This window comes from Microplitis mediator, chromosome 5 (genome assembly GCF_029852145.1).
Source record: "Microplitis mediator isolate UGA2020A chromosome 5, iyMicMedi2.1, whole genome shotgun sequence".
Taxonomy (NCBI): Eukaryota; Metazoa; Arthropoda; class Insecta; order Hymenoptera; family Braconidae; genus Microplitis; species Microplitis mediator.
Window position 1 is genome coordinate 19,012,904 of NC_079973.1, and position 18,852 is coordinate 19,031,755.

At 26.6% G+C, this 18,852-nt stretch overlaps 3 protein-coding genes across 5 annotated transcripts; 2 read left to right on the forward strand and 1 right to left on the reverse strand.

Annotated features, from left to right (window-relative positions):
• Positions 1–133: 133 nt before the first annotated feature.
• On the forward strand, positions 134–1,584 carry LOC130668499 (acyl-CoA-binding protein homolog). Its single transcript, XM_057470828.1, has 3 exons — positions 134–271; positions 938–1,052; positions 1,243–1,584. Exons 1-3 carry the CDS (start codon positions 257–259, stop codon positions 1,374–1,376), a joined length of 264 nt encoding a protein of 87 aa, XP_057326811.1. The 5' UTR covers positions 134–256; the 3' UTR covers positions 1,377–1,584.
• A 1,883-nt stretch (positions 1,585–3,467) lies between these two features.
• On the forward strand, positions 3,468–6,959 carry LOC130668498 (acyl-CoA-binding protein-like). The gene is made up of 3 exons (XM_057470827.1): positions 3,468–3,972; positions 5,052–5,166; positions 6,579–6,959. The coding sequence occupies exons 1-3, from the start codon at positions 3,958–3,960 to the stop codon at positions 6,716–6,718; spliced, it is 270 nt and encodes an 89-aa protein (XP_057326810.1). The 5' UTR covers positions 3,468–3,957; the 3' UTR covers positions 6,719–6,959.
• Positions 6,960–7,825: 866 nt separating this feature from the next.
• Positions 7,826–16,708, reverse strand: LOC130668494 (dnaJ homolog subfamily B member 3). 3 transcript variants are annotated; one of them, XM_057470820.1, is made up of 7 exons: positions 16,550–16,708; positions 12,613–12,723; positions 11,191–11,300; positions 10,780–10,956; positions 10,458–10,710; positions 8,644–8,733; positions 7,826–8,154 (listed from the first exon to the last, which is right to left on the reverse strand). In XM_057470820.1, the coding sequence occupies exons 2-7, from the start codon at positions 12,675–12,677 to the stop codon at positions 7,965–7,967; spliced, it is 885 nt and encodes a 294-aa protein (XP_057326803.1). In that variant the 5' UTR covers positions 12,678–12,723; positions 16,550–16,708; the 3' UTR covers positions 7,826–7,964. The 3 variants fall into 3 exon arrangements, with proteins under 3 accessions (XP_057326803.1, XP_057326802.1, XP_057326804.1); XM_057470819.1 differs by lacking the exon at positions 16,550–16,708 and adding an exon at positions 16,068–16,386; XM_057470821.1 differs by lacking the exon at positions 16,550–16,708 and adding an exon at positions 16,068–16,371 and having other exon boundaries at positions 8,014–8,733.
• Between the last annotated feature and the right edge of the window lie 2,144 nt (positions 16,709–18,852).

The following is an 18,852-nucleotide window of genomic DNA, read 5'->3' on the forward strand; positions in this document are numbered from 1 at the left end:
CAGTTCCTTCTTGCTTTATTTTTATTTTTTTTCTTTGCTTCTTAATAGCTTCGTTGTATTACTTGGATTTAATAGGACTTTGACACTTAGCGGTCGCGAAGCGTAGCAGCAGAGTTTACTTTATACTAGATTGCATCAAACCCGACAGTTATTACTGCCAAGTCAACGAAGAAGAGTCTACTCTACACTAGTCTATCTAAAATCATATCTTATATTTTAGAAGTGCATATTTTATTACATTTCAAGCTAAAGCAACATGACACTAGATCAGGTATCTCTTATTTTATTTAAAAATTTAACTTTATAAATTTTTAATAAATCATCTTACAGTTTTTTATACAAAATTTTATGAGTTGTGAATGTAACTGGGAATTATGAATTTTTGAAATTTTAGAATAAATAAATAAAATGTGAGTAGAAAAAAAATAAAAAAATGCGTATTTAGATAATTGAAAAATCAGCGCGCGCATTTTTTTAAATTTCATTATTTAAATTTATTTATTTAAAATTTATAAATTGTCTCATGTCTGCTACATTCACACACATAAAATTTTACCATCAGCAAATTAATATTTAATTTACTTGGATTTCATAATAACCGACCGTGTAATTGTTTATATTTTACTTTAAAAATATTTTTTTTTTTTTTTTTTTTTTTTTTAAGAAAAAAAAATCATTGTTTTGTATTTAATGTTTAATAATTTATAAAAAACCAGTGTGAATGTAGTAGACATCAAAGAAATTTAAAATTATAAATAAATAGAGTAAATAATTTAAAAAATAATATTTATAAAAAATGCACTTATTTTTTTAAATATTTTTTAAATACACATTTTTTAAAGTTTTAATTTATTAATTATTTACTCTATTTATTAACAATTTTAAATTTGTCTAATGTCTGCTACATTCACACTAATTATAAAAAATTTGTTTACAGGAATTTGAAAAAGCTGCCGAAGATATTAAATCTTTGACTAAACGACCATCAGACGATGAATTGTTAGAATTATACGGTCTTTTTAAACAGGCTACGGTTGGTGACGTTGATACTGGTAAGTAAAAAAAAATCATGTCATAAATTAATTATTTATGATTTTATGAATTTTATTTGCGTTTATTAAACTAGTTTTATTTTTTATAAATTAAATATTATAAACAAGTACTTTTAATAAATAATAATTAATAATATATATTCATGTACTTATATATTTATGTATGCATAAATACTTAAAAATTGTCCAGCTCGTCCGGGAATGTTGGATCTAAAAGGCAAAGCTAAATGGGATCGATGGAATAGTAAGAAAGGAATTTCAAAGACCGACGCTAAAAAATCATACATTGCTTATGCAATGGGATTACTCGCAACATATAAATAAATAATTATACTTTTACTTTACATCTTAATGTATACATCACTCTTTAATTATTTTACTTAATTTTTATTCTAAACTCTTACAAACAAAACTTTTAAAATATAATACATTATGATATATATTAATTCAAATTTTTTATGTAATTGATTTTAAAAAGTATTGATAATTTATATCATTTTTATCAATAAACAAATAATTTCCGAAAAACAAATCTTTTTTTTGAATCTCCTTAAAAATATTTAGACAAAAGTATCGATTTTTATATTTATTAATAACTGATAACAAAATTTTTACTCTTGTGATTGTATCAATATTTACTAATGTAATCATATCTATATCTATGTACATATATATTAATATTATACATCTTTATAGATATATATTTTATAAATTCTATGACGATCTTAGAAATATTGTAATTAAATCTATTGCGCACACAAATTTATAAAAAACTTTCTGTAAAAAAATCCTAATAAGTTCTTATTAATTAGCAAAAAAAAAATCTGCGCTTGATTAAGTTTTATATTTTTATAACTGAATAAATTAATAGATGGCTTGAATATAAATTAAGTATTAAAAATTATAATCCGTTATTATCATTAATTTATTGACAAAAAAAATTTATAAAAGTTAATGGAGTCAAAGACAACGTTCAGGTATCAATCACTTGATCTGTAATTAAGTCGACGTAAATCTTTACATAAAAAATTAATTGAATCCAAGTAAATTTATAATTTTAAATCATTACATTTAGGTTTTTTTGAATAACGTAAACTGTTAGCTCATCAGAATATTTTATTTTAGAAAATTCCATTACTAAGTTTGATATTTTTCTATGTCTATTACAGAACGCTTATAAGTTATAAGTGGTTATTATATATATGATTTCTTCATAATTGATTATGAAGAAATTCTCCAGCGTGAATCAAAAGTACTTTGGATATTTCTAGGATAAAACAAACTGTTCGTTAATTTTTTCTGACCAATAAAAATTGCAGTTTTTCTATTAATTCTACTGTGTAATAGTAATTGATAAATATTGAAATTATATAGAAAAATTATTCAGTAATGTACTAGATGATACTAAGTAGAAATGTCAGTATTCACCTTTGAAGAAGAGATGTTTCAAATATTTATTTATTTATTCATATACTGATAGAAGCATGTTATATATTTGACTGTTTCAAATAAAGAGACTTTTTTTTTTAAGAATACCGAAAAATCGACATAGTATTTTGGAACATGGCGCCAGTTAAAATTTGAGTTTTTATTATTGATATTAAGAGGTAACTATTAATAATTTTCTACTTTATTTAATAACGTAGTGAAAAATTCATAACTTCCAAACAAATGAAGGTACAGAAAAACTATATTAAAAGATTTTATAGCAAATTTACTGGTCTACAAAAAATATTTCTTATGATTTTTGCATAAATTGGACCATTCCAAAGATATCGGAGATCAAAGTTTGATACAATTCAAAGAACTTGTTTTTGCTCATTCTGAGTTTTATAACATTTCTAAGATATTCGTTCCCAAAAATCACACTGTTTGGAAATTATAATATTTCTCAATTCTGAATATGATAAAATTTTTTTTATCGCTTTTAAATTCACATTATCATTCTGCGAAGCTCACGTTGTTAAAAACATAGTAAAAAATAATTTATATATATATATATATATATACTATTGACCCAAGAGTATGAATAATTTGTATATTCTTTAACGAGTTTTTTATGAAACTTTAAATTGACAATTTATCAGTCACTTCAATATAACTATTACATGACAAGTATCACAATATTTTTAAATAAAATCTTTTTTTTGATACAATTGAGTTACAATTTATAAGTACAAAAGTAATAGACTTTTGCATCTCTAAAACTTTGACAAAAATTATATTACAGTAATTTTTAATGTCTATCAAAAACTAAATTATATCAATCATCGAAGTCTGCCAATTAAAAATACACATTTTATAAATAATGTATTTTGTAAAGATAAGACTGTGTTTGTGTGCTGGTATGATAAAATCTACTGTGTCAATGTATTATAATATGGACATATATATGAATATCCTCATGTACATATGAACGCACATTTATACTTGTAGTTAGCTATATATACGAATCCACATATACTTTATATGTTTTTATCATTGTACAGTAAATGTATACACACTTACACATATTTATTCTACAGGAGTGTAGTAGTGTAGAGTGGTGGTCATTACACATCACGTACATTATTATCAGATCTTTCCGCTATTCTGACATACACGTCTAAACACACATTACATATATATACATATATAAGTGTATATAATATATGTAAAAGTTCAAACGGTTCAAACTTTAGATATATCTCTGGTCTGCCACGTTTTTTGCACTCCAAAAACTACTGTTATATATATCATATTTATATATAATATAAATAATTAAAAAATTATATTATTTAATCTTGATTAATTTAATAGTTTACCTGAAACTATAATAAAACACATAAACAGTTAAATTTTGATAAATAATTATCAGAAATAATAAATAGAAGATTTTTGCAAGATCATAAAAAATTAAGCCAACATGTCACTTACTGAGGTAAATAATTTTTAATATAAATATCTAATATTAATTTTTTTTAAAACTGGAATTGAGAAATTTAATAAAAATATTTTAAATTATAAAACGTATGACGAATAACTTGGTAACAATGTCAATACTTGATGTATTATTTAAGTTATTTCAAGGTTATAACACGTGAATTATGTTTAATCAATATTTAATGATGAATGTTTATTTTTTAATTGTTGTTTGGAAATTAATTCACTTCTTTGTGATTTAAAATTGTTATTGTTTTTAAGTGATTGTTGATAAATATATTTAAGATTCATGGAGTTGATTTTTAAATTTATTTTATTATTTTTTTATGATTCTTAATATGTAATGTTTATTATTTTATTCATATATATTTGAATATCTTTGTTAATATGACCTTCAGAAGTTCAGTCACGTCTTGAAAATTCTAGAATGATATCAAGTTTTAGTAACTTTTAGATATTTATTATTTATTACTCTGAATAAATGTATAATAGATTAAAAATTATACAATTACCCAAATGTAACAACGATTGATATTCCATATCATCGAGCAATTTTTTTTTTATAATCTTGTATAGTAAACCACAAATATTAGTGTGAATGTAACTGACAAGTAGGAATTTTTTAAATATTTGAATAAATAAATAAAACGTAACTAAAATAAAAATGAAAAAATTCTTATTTAGATAAATGAAAAATCAGAACGTGCATTTTTTTAAATTTCAGTATTTTAATTAATTAATTTATTTATTTATTCGAAATTTAGAAATTGTCTCATGCCTGCTACATTCACAAATTCATTTTTTAGTTACATATTAAAAAAAATTATTTCAAAATATTAAGAACTTTTAAAAATTATCGTAGAAGTTGAGTAAATAATTGAATAAAATTAAGTATCAACATTTGGTATTCTGTAGATAATAAGGTCTTTTACCTTAGGCTGTTTCTTTGTCAAAACAATAATTTAATTTTGTTTTCTAATTAATTTTTGGACAAAACAAAAATCATAATTATTGAAATAGAAAACTTTTTAATAAAATTCAATAAATTAATGCTAATACAATTAAAAACTTTTCTAGAGATTTGAAAAAGCTGCTGAAGAAATAAAGGAATTGGCAACTACACCATCCAACGAAGACTTGTTGGAGATTTATGCTTTTTATAAACAAGCTACTGTTGGAGATTGTAATACTGGTAATTATTTTTACCAATTAAAACATTATAATAATTTTTTAATATAATTGATTCCGCGCGTTTTTATCGCCCGACAAAATATCCTATGGACAAAATGTCTCCGACAAAATATCCTATCAGCAAATCATCCCTTGACAAAATAACCCCCACCGTCATAAGCACTAAAATAAACATGAAAATTTAAAAATATCAATGTAATAAAGAATGAAATTTTATATGTATTTTAGTGTGAAAAAAATTTACATAACTTTTACATCACTCTAATCCAATAGCTTAATTATAAAAAAAACAATATCATAGTTATAGAATTATACAAATACATTGAATTGTTAGCCAAATATTTAACATTGTAACATATATCAAATAGCGAAACAACAATATAATACGAGTTAATAACTAAGAATTACTGAAAAAGCTTACTATAATATTCTATAAAATAAGAGAAGAATGCCTTAGTTTTCTAGACATTCAAATATTTTTAAAATCAGTTTCACATTCGTTACACTACCCTCTTCTCAATAAAATTATCGTCCTGATGAAAAATTGTGTTGGAAAAATCGGGTAGACGACTATCGCCCAGGATTCAATAGGGAAAGTTGCCGATTGTACATATCCCAATTACTCAGATCCAGATCTTAAAACTCAGAATCCCTAAAGCCTAGATTTCCAATCGCCTAGGCAATCGGGATTCTGTATGATTGGAATTCTGGACAATGAGGATTCTGGATAATTAGGATTCTGCGTGATTAGGAATCTAGGCTATAGGGATTCTGGGTTATAAGATTCCGGGTGATTGGATTCTGGATGATAGACGTCTACCCGAAAAATCGAACTTAATTGAAATTAAAATCATCCCACTTCTGACACCAAATAGTAGTATCTCAAAACTTAATATCACTTATACTACAATGATAACACACTGAAAGTAGAAATAATAACACCACAGTTAACAGCAGCAAAAAAAAAGGCAAGAGAGATATAGTTTATTGAGATACAGATGTATGCTGTTAAAACATATGACTAACTGACTCTAGTCGCGTTTCTATAAAACAAGAGCAGAAGGCATTTGTTTTCTAGATATTCATATATTTAAAAGATCAGTTTCACATTCGTTACAATATGTATTAATGATTCCACCGCCAAAATTTAAATGTTTGTACTATTCACACCTAATTTGGGTGCTTGTTTTTCAGAAAAAATGTGAGAATGGATAAATAGTAAAATAAATTAAAGGTAGATGAAAAACTGTACATTTTGAGGGCTCGATTTTCAGGAAAATTGTGGAAATTATGTCGGGGGATAAAAACGCGCATTACTAATTCATTAGGCGATTAATCACTTTATACTAATAAAATTCCTTTTTAATTTTAATTACTATTGTTCATTAATTTAAAAAAATTTTTCTTTTATAGAGAAACCAGGTTTCTTTGATTTCAAAGGTAAATCAAAATGGGAAGCTTGGAACTCAAAAAAAGGAATGAGTCAAGATGAAGCTAAAGAAAAGTACATCAGCAAAGTAGCCGAGTTGATTGAATCTATTGGGAAAAAGTGATTTTAATTATTTAATTATAATGTTATCATTATAATTAAACTAAACAATCACGACCAACATCTAGAATCTCAATAGAATCACCAAGGAATTACGCGCAAATATATATTGCATAAAATAATTTATAATAAAATATAAATGTGCTATTATAATTACAAAAAAGAAAATCTACTTTTACATCACTCTAATTAGTCTAATGTGCAATTATTAAAAAATATATAAATATATATGTAACATATATCAATTGTTTTGTTATCTTGTCACAATTAGCTTGATTATTTTTGTAACAATTTTACAGTCTCGCCTAGCTTTTTTAAAGGAATTGATGGATGTATAATAAATAAATCAACCATAATTAAATCATGAAGTGTATTTTTTTTAAATCTTAAACTTAAATTGTCTTATCTTTATATACACATAGATAATTAATAATAATAATAATAATAATTAAAAAGTAAATTTGACTACAGCATGATGATATTACAATGAATAATAACTTGAAAATCAATCGATAAAATCAGTATCAGACTATATTTTCAGACAGCATTTTTATCATCAACTGAATTATTTCCCACTTATTTATTTTTTAATAACGTTAATTTATTAATTAATAGTAACTATAATTATAATTGTAATAATATTAAACTTAATAATTAATTTCTATCTATGTGAATACAGACATCTAATTAAAATAGCGTAGCAAATATATAGTGTCTTATAAATAAATAGATTCGGTTCCATATCAACTGATGCTTTCACTCAATCGTTATTAAGTTGTTGTTAAAAATAATTTGCTATTTGAAAATTAATATCAACAACAATAACTTTAACAAACTAGACATACTTTAATACATTAAATAAATCCACCGAATCATTTTGTATGCAAATCAATATTATAATATTAATCATTGCGATGAATAAATAAAGTTACTAAATAATTATAAATGATGAGTCGGCTCAGAAGTTTACCCAGGATAATTTATGTTACTTTTAATTTTATTTAATGCAGTCACAGTGTCGCTATAAAGTGTGAGTATAATTTAAAAGCTAAAAATATATATTTAACGTAACAAAATAAACAATGAGCCGATGGTAATGAAAGAAAGAGGGTAAGAGATGATTTTTTTATAAAATAACAGCTACTTAATTTATTAATTAATGTAAAATAAAAAATAAAAAAAAAATTAATTAGTCAAAATGTGACAGGTCATAACCAAGTCAACTGTTTATTTATTTTAAATGTTTACTATCACTTTCGTTTACTTTTTTCGTGCTTGATACTTGTGTGCGGATGATGATAATGATTTTTTACCCTATTCAAGTTCTCGGTATGCGGTATTTTAGCACTGGGGCTACCGCGAACGGTAGTATTGTTTCCCGTTGATGATGTGTCGACGGTTTTGTCATTCACTTGACGACTCGTCGATGCTTCATTCAACCTAACAAACAAGATATGTATCACACGTTTTACTCATTGTACTTAATAATTTTTTTTTTTTTTTTTTTTTTAAAGTAAAGTGAGCAGAAAGAGGAATAGTAGATAAATTTTTATTTATTATGAGCTGGTTGGCCAATAAAAAAAAATTGCTAATAATAAATAAATAAATTAATATAATTTTGTAATTAACAAATTAATTTTTATTTTTTTTTAATTATGTTAATTGTTAGATTTATTATTAAATGAAAACTGCTAACGGGATGCATCGACCAGCGTCTTGTTATTATAATTCCGTAATTCGTAATTGTTATTATTATAAATTATTAAGCAAAATTACGTTAAATTTGTAATTTTAAAAAAATTATTGTGAAATTATTTAAACCAAGTGTAAGTAGATGGATGGATGGATGATAGATTTTGTGTTCAAAGTAATAAATATAATAAGGTGGCATTAAGCATGAGGAGTAAAAAAAAATGAATTTAACTGTACGTTATTGATTGAGGAACACCATTGACGGTTCTAGATTTTATAACGTCGTTTTCATAAAATGTTATGGTCTCTTTTCCACCTTCAACGATCCTATAAACAATCAAAACAAAAATATAATTAGTTTTTTTTTTACATCTTATTGTATTAATAATTAATTAATTGTTATGTGATAATAAAATAATTAATCAGCAATGAAAGGATTTTTTAATAAAGCGATTGCTGGATAATTATTTTATTGTCTAAATGATTAATTAGTTAAGGACATTCTCAGACAGTGTCCCCCACTTTTTAAAAATTTGCAATGACTTTGAATCGTAATAACCGTATTAAAATTTTGGACAACAAAATTTGAAAATTCGAATCATAAAGTTGACATGATTAATTTTGAATTTTAACAGATTTTGTTTAAGTCCCAATTGATCTCAACTGTATTAATGAAATTCCTTATTTTGTTTATATACTTAAGGCTGGGTCGCACCTAACGAAATCTCGAATTCAAGAATTCGAATTATTTATTAAATAATTATCATAACAGCGATTTTCTTAGCTTTCGACAAAAAGCAGAAGACGAACTTCCTCGGAAAATTTTCATCATTCGAGTCCCATACATATTCAAAACGTAATTAGAATTCTTAAGCTCGAGATTTTGTTAGGCGGCCGAGGCTTAACAATAAAGTTAAATTTATTCATCATTGGTGTAATAAAAATGACTCAAAATTAAATACAGATAAGACGAAAGTAGTTATTTTTGGTAGCGCTAATAAAATTAAACTCAGAATTTTGTAAAGTAGCTCCTAAAATTAGAGTAGATAATGTCGAAATTAGTAACTCAAATTCTGTCAGGTATTTAGGTGCTATTTTAGATAGTAAATTATCATGTTCGGAACAAGTAAGAGATTTATACTATAAAAGTATGAGAGCACTTGCATAATTAAAAATGAACAATGACATTTTTAATTTGCAAGTACGGAAGAAACTCATCAAAACATTAATTTGGCCAATATTTGATTATTGTGCAGCGATTTATAGTGATATAACTGCACAACAGCAATTACAGTTACAGAGAAAAATGAATGCCTGTATACGTTTCATTTTTAATATCTCTAGATAACAACATGTCACTCCATATTATAAAAAATTAGGATGGCATACATTAAAAACAAGGCATGAATTCTTTTATTGTTGTTTAATATATAAGGCAGTCCATATGGGTTACATGGCATTATTTCGTCATGAAATTTATATTTTAGAGCCAAAACTGCGAAGAGGTGATATACGACAAGATTTATTAGCATTACCAAATTGTCGCAGTGCTAAATATGATAAATCATTTATTGTATGTGAAATAAAGGCAAAGAAAAACCTACCAGTCAATTGTACAAATAAATTAACATTTAAAGAGTTCCGTGTGTCGTGTTTTTAACATTTTTTAAGTATTACTAGCTAATTTGATGATATTGTAATGAATGATAATTTTATACTATCTTGTATTATACTATTATATTATATTGTATTTTATATGGATGGCTGCAAGAAGCTTAGACTTCATAGCCAAATAAATGAATATTAAATTAAATTAAACTGTAAGTAATTTTTTTTTAATCTATATTACAGCGAAATTGTGCTTTTTTCAATGAATGCTTTAATTTTTTTTTAATTAATGGATGAAATTTTGATACACTTATGACAGTTGAAAGTCATTGAAAATTTTTTAAAAGTGGAGCGAGGGACTACTGTCTGAGAATCGCCTTAAATATAAAATTTTAAGATTGACAGTTTATATTTTTTATAATTAATACCAATGGTTATCTTACTTGTGAGTTGTAATTTTTTTGCCGTTAACAAATCGCGTTGAAGTACTCGTTTTCCGTACACTAGAACCAGAAAGAGGTGCTCCGTTTGAGAAACTACTGAACGAAGAGAAACAATCGGCACCGGAGCCAAAAAATCCAAAAGGCGAAGAAAGACTAAGATCAAGTGTACCGAAAGGTGAATGTAAACTATTTTGTCTTGGATGTCCATGCCCGTGTCTTTGGCCTCCACGACGACCACTGCCTCCATTTAACACTAAAAATAAAAACTCAAGTTAAATAAAATAAATATTAAATTTATGAGTGAGTGACATTAAGTACTGACTATCAAATAAATCGTCGAACGCTGAGCCTTGGAAAAATTCTCGGAAAACATCTTCAGGATCTCTGAAGACAAACCATTCATTGAAGACCGGATTATAGTCATCGTCATGTCTACGTTTGTTTCCAGGAATTTGCAGGCCTTCTTTTCCATACTGATCATAAATTTTTCTCTTTTTCTCTGTAACAAAAGACACCAACAAATAAATTATTATTATTATTATTATGTAGAATAATAAATTAATTTATAAAGAAAGTGAATTATTTTTTAAAAAATATAACTGTAATCTATTTTATTTTCCCTGTTGACATTATCTAATCTTGTTAATCAACCCGAGATTATTTTGCAGTGACTAATAATTATTCCTTATAAATAAAAAAAAAAAAAGTATATAGTTCATAAAAGATGACTCACCGTCAATCAATACTTCGTAAGCCTCTGATATTTCTTTAAACTTTTTCGTCGACTCTTCAAGATTGTCGGGATTCTTGTCCGGATGCCATTTGAGAGCTAATTTGCGGTATCTAAAAAAGGAAAAACCTCATAAAAATAATGACTATCAAAGTAGTAAACTCGACAAACGGATAAAAAGTTTAAATAAAAAATACAGGAAGAGATAAATAATAAATATATATATAGAAAAAGCTAGTGGACCATAATGAATGTAATAAAAGGACATGTGTGTGAGTTAAGTTGCACCAGGGTCACAGACCTCTTGGCCGAGATGTCAACCTTGGCCGTTGTTGCAAAGATTCTTAACAAGAGTGCCCTCATGGCAACTACTCTCTAATACTTTGCTATGTGTACCAATTAGTAAAAAAAACTTGACTAGATTACTAATTAGCTTTCTTATTTCTCTATATTTAAACTATCATCATTATTATATATATCATGAAATTATGCGTGTAATAACAGACTACATCTTTTTCAAGGCGGTAAATAATTTGATCGATTCTCCAGAAATTTTTCAGATATCAAGTTCAGTATCCGGAATAAGAATCTAAGGGAAAATGAACTTTTAAAAGTTCTATACTCCAGTGAGTCATTTATACAAAATGGTCCCAGAAATAAAACTTCTAAATTAGTCAATGACTACTCAAAATCGGTCAAATTTTTTGGCGGGTCTCTAAAAGTAAATTCAAGTGGAAATGGAAAATAGAGTGACAACTGAGTCCAATAATTAAGAATAATTGAACTGTACAACTATTTATGTGTTATTTCTTTTGCAGTTTCTTTATTAATTATTATTCGCACTCCCTGATTAAGAAATCTAATTTTGAATGATTTGAGATTACGTAACTCTTAATCATTGTGAATAATTCAAAATTTTCTGAATTATTTTGCTTTCGAGTATAAATTTTGGAACGAACAATTTTACATCATATTAAATTAAAAAATAATGAAATATTATTTTATAATTTGAAATTATTTAAAATGATTTAAATTGTCGAATTATTTTGCATTTAATTAGAATAAAAAATAACATTTGAATTTCTGGTTCCTCGAACAATTTAAAATCACTTCAAATTAATTTGAATAAGAAAATAATATCGCAATTTCTGGTTCATCGGCTGATTTAGAATGATTTGAACTCTCTAATCATTTTAAATTAAATTGAATGAGAAAATAATATTGCAATTATTTTGAATTATTACAAATTATAATTTTATGATATGATACAATATAAAATAATTTAAATTTTTAAAATCATTTCAAATTAGATTTCTTAATCAGGGCTGTGATAACGCGAATGAAAATTTTTTAAATTTATAAATTGCGGAAAGCGTTAAATAAATAAATTTATAATCTAATATTTAATTATAAATTAATACTCACGATTTTTTGATATCAACAGACGTGGCCGTCTGCGTTAATTCAAGAACTTTATAATAGTCTACCATGATCTCTGTCTGTTCAGCCGATTATTGAATTATTCGGCAGGACCACCTGTAATTTAAAGACAAAAAAAAATTAAGTAATTTAAAATACGCGCACGTACTTATTATTTATTTTTAAAAGTTATTAAATCGCTGTAGATAAATCGACGGCACGATTTGTTTTTTATAACAAGTATATAGAGTAACATCAAACTTGTTCTTGGTCTTGCTCTACTAACCTCTATTAAATAATAAACTCAAAGATATCTAACACAGCACATACATATATATGTTCTATATAAATAATTATTACAATAGCCACGACAATTGATAGTTAATTAGGCTTTTAAAAGATACATACATATATATTTATATATACCGTCATCAGAGCCTAACTCTACTAAAATCCCGACAATGTGTTTTGCAATATCAACTTTCTCTTTTTATCATACCACTAACAGCAAAAATAATTAACAATTTAAACTCTAGATAAATAATAAACAACACTGATATAAAAAAAAACTTATAAAAAAATAAAAAAAAAATCCTATCGAAATCTAATACTGCCAAGGAAATTTCTAAACTTAAACACGTTAGAATAACAGAAACGCGGAGGTGGAGGTCACGGTAGCGTTACTACGACTCAAGAAAAAAAAACATTTTCTATTACCTTCACATTAATTATTATAATTTTAACCGTAAGATAAAATGTAATTATTCTGTGATAATTAGCGATTAAGTAAAAAAATGATATTATTTATTTGGTGATAACTTTTGCTGATATCGACCTAAATGATGGCTTCATTGTCCTCGTCCTCGTCATCATCGCATGACCATAGATTCGCGGACGATTTCACACGTGGGTCGTTGTGGGCGCGTCTCCAACAATCGGACCAACTTTAATTTATATATATATATATATACATATATATATTTAACATACGTGAGAAAATTCAAGGAAGGAAGCTCTAACATGAAACATGATGATCTATCTACATCTAGTTTGTACCTCATAAGTATTTATACCGGATAATATATTATTATAATATAATATATAGTGTCAGTGGATTGTGACAAATGAGCATTTGTCAAATAAAGTGTGGTAAGATCAATGTCATTTATCACTGGTAAGTATAAATGGGAATACAAGTAAATTAATTTTAAGAACAGGTTTTAATTCTTTGTTTGGCGGAAGGAAAAGCGGAAAAACTCGCCAAGCTGATTGTCCCGGAATTGAAAAGTAAAAAAAAAAACACTAATGTGTTATTGTAGTAGTGTTTATAAAAGAAAAAAGAGAGATAAGTTAAGTGGAAAGAAGAACGAGGGGGTTTTTTTTTAATATAATGTGGCAAGCAAGCAATGTGTGTGCGAGGTGGGCGTCCTCAACGGTGTCGAGTCGATGCGTGACGTCAGTCATACATATTTGGCCAGCGAACGTATCGATGGATATCGTTTTTAACAACCAGACCATCGTTACAATCACTATACCAATACCTATAACTACTTACTGGTGGTACCATCAAGCCAACTTGGATCTATCAATAAGTTTTACTAAAACTTTATCCATCTCAAACACTTAATCCCGTCATCTTCAATCAATTTAGCTACTAAACACTTTTGTCAACAAATTTTAAGCTTCTTATGCTTCTTGATAACATCTTTGTCTTTAGATTTTTTAATATAAATTTTACTTTTATACTTCCATCGGCACATGCGAGCATTATCTTTAAAAAAAAAATAATAAATTAAATAGTGAGCTGCTGATTTATTTAAATAGTTAAGTAATTTTGCGTAGGCGCTAACGAAAATTGTTTTTGCGAAAGCGAAACTGAGAGTAAAGTAACGTGACATTTTTAAACCACGCACTTTGAGATACTCGTACTAGTATGTACATAAATTATGATGATGATAATAATAATAATAATATGATATACATTATAGTTGACAGTGTATGTAGATTGTAAATTGTTCAAGTATATTGTGTCTTCCTGGGTAATAAGATCAGTGGAAATTAATACGAAATGTCAAAATAGATTGAGTTACTTAAATTTTTATCGTAAACCAATGAAAGTTAAAATTTATTTAAATTAAAGCGACTAAACGTAAATTTGTATCTAAAGATTTAACTTTAATCTGTTTACAAAATGCCGTATTAAATTTATTTTAATGTCACCAGTCGGACACCAGCCAAAATAATATTTACATCATGTCATTGATTATCTGAAAAATTTAATCAAACAGTTTAATAATTTATTAAAAATTAATAATTAAAGACAAGTAAATCAATTATAGCTTTTGAATTTAAATTTATTGTTTTTTTTATTACTCTATTAAATATTTTGTCTATTGTATTCAAAAATATTTTTAATTAATTTATTACGCTGTCCTTGAACCGTCACCCCAAGGATTTGCATCAATGACCAGTAATAATAATAATAATAATAAATAACAATAATTGTAATAATAATAAAGGCTAATCAATGCTAACAATGATATTGCATTATGGCTTTTAGACTAATCGGTTAACGTCATTAAACATTTAATCACTTGTACTTGCATACGCATTAATTATTAATGATTAATGATTAATCATTACGACGTTAAGAACATTTATTATCTATTTTACCCGCGATATAGTTTTTTTTATGTCGTAACATTCTGTAGTTCGCCCGCACTGCAATAATCGAATAAACTCGAACCTAATCGACAGTACCATGGTAACGACTTAACTGATACCATTTATCATTACTACTTTTTTATTTTTACTATTGAAGAGAACCTTGATGTACTTGTACTTAAAAAAATGGAGCAGTGTAAAAATTTAAAAGTCAATAACACTAGAAGATAAAATCAATCAATCAAACAAATGATTGATTGATTGATTTGAATTTGATTTAAAAAAAAAAACTTGAGTTATAGTAAAAACGTATATATTATATATAAAAGATAATATGTAGCTTTCTGGAAACTCAAGGTTTATAAATGACTAATTTATTTTTGCGTTGCTAAGGAATCATTGCCAAATAAATTTTAATCCAGCATTAATATAAAATTAATAAAGGAAAAAAATTACGGCTCCAATAGTACAGCAAATAATCATCAGTATTTTATTGGCAAAAATGAGAGAAGATAAAGAGAAAGAGAAAGAGTACGACAAAGCAAAGAACAAAGAACTTATATGATAATTATTCCAACAAAATATAAATCTTTATATATTAATAATAAAATTTCCGTAGATCGTGTTCTAGGATGTCCAAGATAAGTGATCGACGCAAAAGCAACAAATTAGTAAAATATGTAATAACTTTGAACTTTTGTTCTAGCTTGCGGTTGGCTATAAATTACACTCTGATCAATCAATACTCTGAAAATATTTAAACAAATGAAATGAAAATGAAAATATAACAAACTTACCGAGACACAGAAAGCTAATAAATAGTTTACACAAACGCCACTAAAATACAACACACACTATTTAAATTTAAATAATTTATTTTTAAAACTGTTGTCTATATTATTGAGTGTAAGTAGACAGATATAGATATAGATTGAGATAAATATATATGTACCAAGTCAGGAATAATTTAACAATCTGAATCTCACTCCGCGGATGGACGTAACGGACGAGACTTTATTACGACAAAGGTAGAGAAACTCAACTAACTGAGACTTGAACTTGGCTACATGCACCAGCTACATGAATACATCAACCATCAGCACCACCAACCAGTTCATGACGCTCAATATATATAGGTATATATCACTACACTAAAATCGTACTGTACCACTTAATTAATCAATATGGCGAACAAACTCCATTCGAATTATCCTTATACGTATAATTATTTTTTAAATCCCTGTTAGCAATAACCTGAAATATTTATCAGCAAACTTACCAATTAGAACTCTTCAATCCTCACTGACAGCGTTATTTATTTTTTTATTATTATTGTTGTTGTATAAAATTTAACACTGAAAATTTAGTGAAAACGTCGAAATTTATCTTGTGCAGCAACAAAATTAACAGGAAACAGAGAAACAGCTGGCTAGGAATTTAATCTGATTGTCTGCTTGGTCTACAAACAGTGCTACCAATTTATAACAAAAACAGCAGATGTTTTTTTTTTTTTTTTTTTTTTTTTTTTATAAACAAATTATATAAAATAGTTTATTAAAAATACGGTAGTTTTTAATTTTTTGGATTTATTTTATTATAATTTTTATAATTTATATTTAATATTTATTTATTTAAAAATAATCGGTTTGTCTGCTACCAACTTAATTTTCTAGAGAATTCGAATTTATATAATTTATGTTAATATTATGGAGGTAGAGGTAAGGAGCACTCTCTCTGGATATCAGGAGTGTCCATAAAATCAGATACAAAAGGTGGAGCTGCTTTAAGAGAATTACTTAATTTGAAAGAAAGCGCGTAAAACTGTTAGAGTAGGACAGAATTAAACGAAGAAAGATATACATCTGGTTCGTAAGCGCGCGACTTTCAAAAATTTATAATGTAAAATTTTAGAATGTCAAGATTGTTTTGCGTCGAATCCTAGGGAGCATTGGCTGGTAGCTAGTTTCCTAGACCTTATCGATTAATTATTGTTGGATCCAGCACCAGTGCGATAAGGGAGTGAAGACCAGGAACACCGGACTTTTAGCATCTGAATCTCAAGATTCTCAACAAGTTGTTAAACCCCCATAGTCTAGTCGAGAAGATGAAAACCTGCGAAAAATGGTTACAGGTCTTCTAAAAATATGGTTGATAGCTTAAACGATCCGGAATGGTATCTAGAAAAAAGCTTTTTTTGGATTTTTTTTGGAAAAGAAATTTACAATTGTTATAAACAAAAAACCGCTAAAAAAATTAGCCATCCAGCTTTTTGGCAAAATCTCAAAAAGTATAAGTGATAGCTCAAATATTAAAGAAGTTTCTAAAAGAGCAGAAAATTTTATTAAAAAAGTTCTCAACTCCCCGAATTGTAGCTCCAATATTTCTAATTTTAATTTAACATTGAAAATCGGCTTTTGCGCGGCAAACTTAACAGTCTGAGTTAAGCTTTCTTATAAATTTTTAACCTAACGTTTATCTGTTATAGTTCTCTAACTACACGCATTTATTTATAAAAATTAGCATTTTCTATTTCTTACAATGCTTATATCTCATAAACAAATAATTTTATGATGAATATGTTTCAGGATTTTTTTGTTACCTGATTATTAAACTATTCGAATATATTTTTTTTATATTTTTAACCTCATTTGCTTATGAGATTTTTGAATTTATTTAAATTATTTTCTATTTTCACTCTCATTTTTAAGATGTCCAAATTATTACCGTGTTATAAACATACCGTTACTGTTGCGTGTCTCAAAGTTATAAGAATTTTACAAAAATATGGACACTTACCGAATAATCCACTTTCATTTAAAGTTTATACGCATCTTATGGACAATTTATTGACGTAGAAATCGCTGCTCTTGAGGCTCTGATCAGAAATAACTGATTGTATTATTTATTATTCAACATTAGAAATTTCTCAACGAATTTTAAAACATTTCAAATGTATTCAGGGAAACATAAATATTAAACATTAATGGCATAGTGTAATACAAGATACCGTCGTATTACTATCAAAAAAGAATTAATGTCACTCGGCTGATGTATAGCGGGAATATAATAACTCTGAAATAAGTTTCTTACCAGGGATATTACAAGCTGTGGGCGCGATCTAGTGGCGAGCACCGAACTACTCCCGCTGCTGCTGCCTACCACCCTAACTTCCTCTCCACCATATTTATCTTTTCTCCCAAAAAATTTTTCTCTTAGTGTAAGTCTTGATGTACACTCGTTGTCATTAATGCCTGGCCCCCTGCATGGCTAAGATTCTATAGCCTGGGGGACCAGGCATTAATGACAACGAGTGTAAGCCAACAGCAGCGGGAGTAGTTCGGTGCTCGCTACTAGATCGCGCCCACAGTTTGTAGTGTCCCTGGTAAGAAACTTATTTAAGAGTTTTTATATTCCCAACTTAAATCATTTAGGGGATGGGTACACCTCTGTTATTTAACAGAGTAATTACAGTCTTTTTTGATCGTAATAGATCTTGTATTACGTTGAAACATTAATGTTTTCTCGAATATTTATTCTCGATGTACACAAAAATAAAACATTTATTATAACTAAAAAAATAAA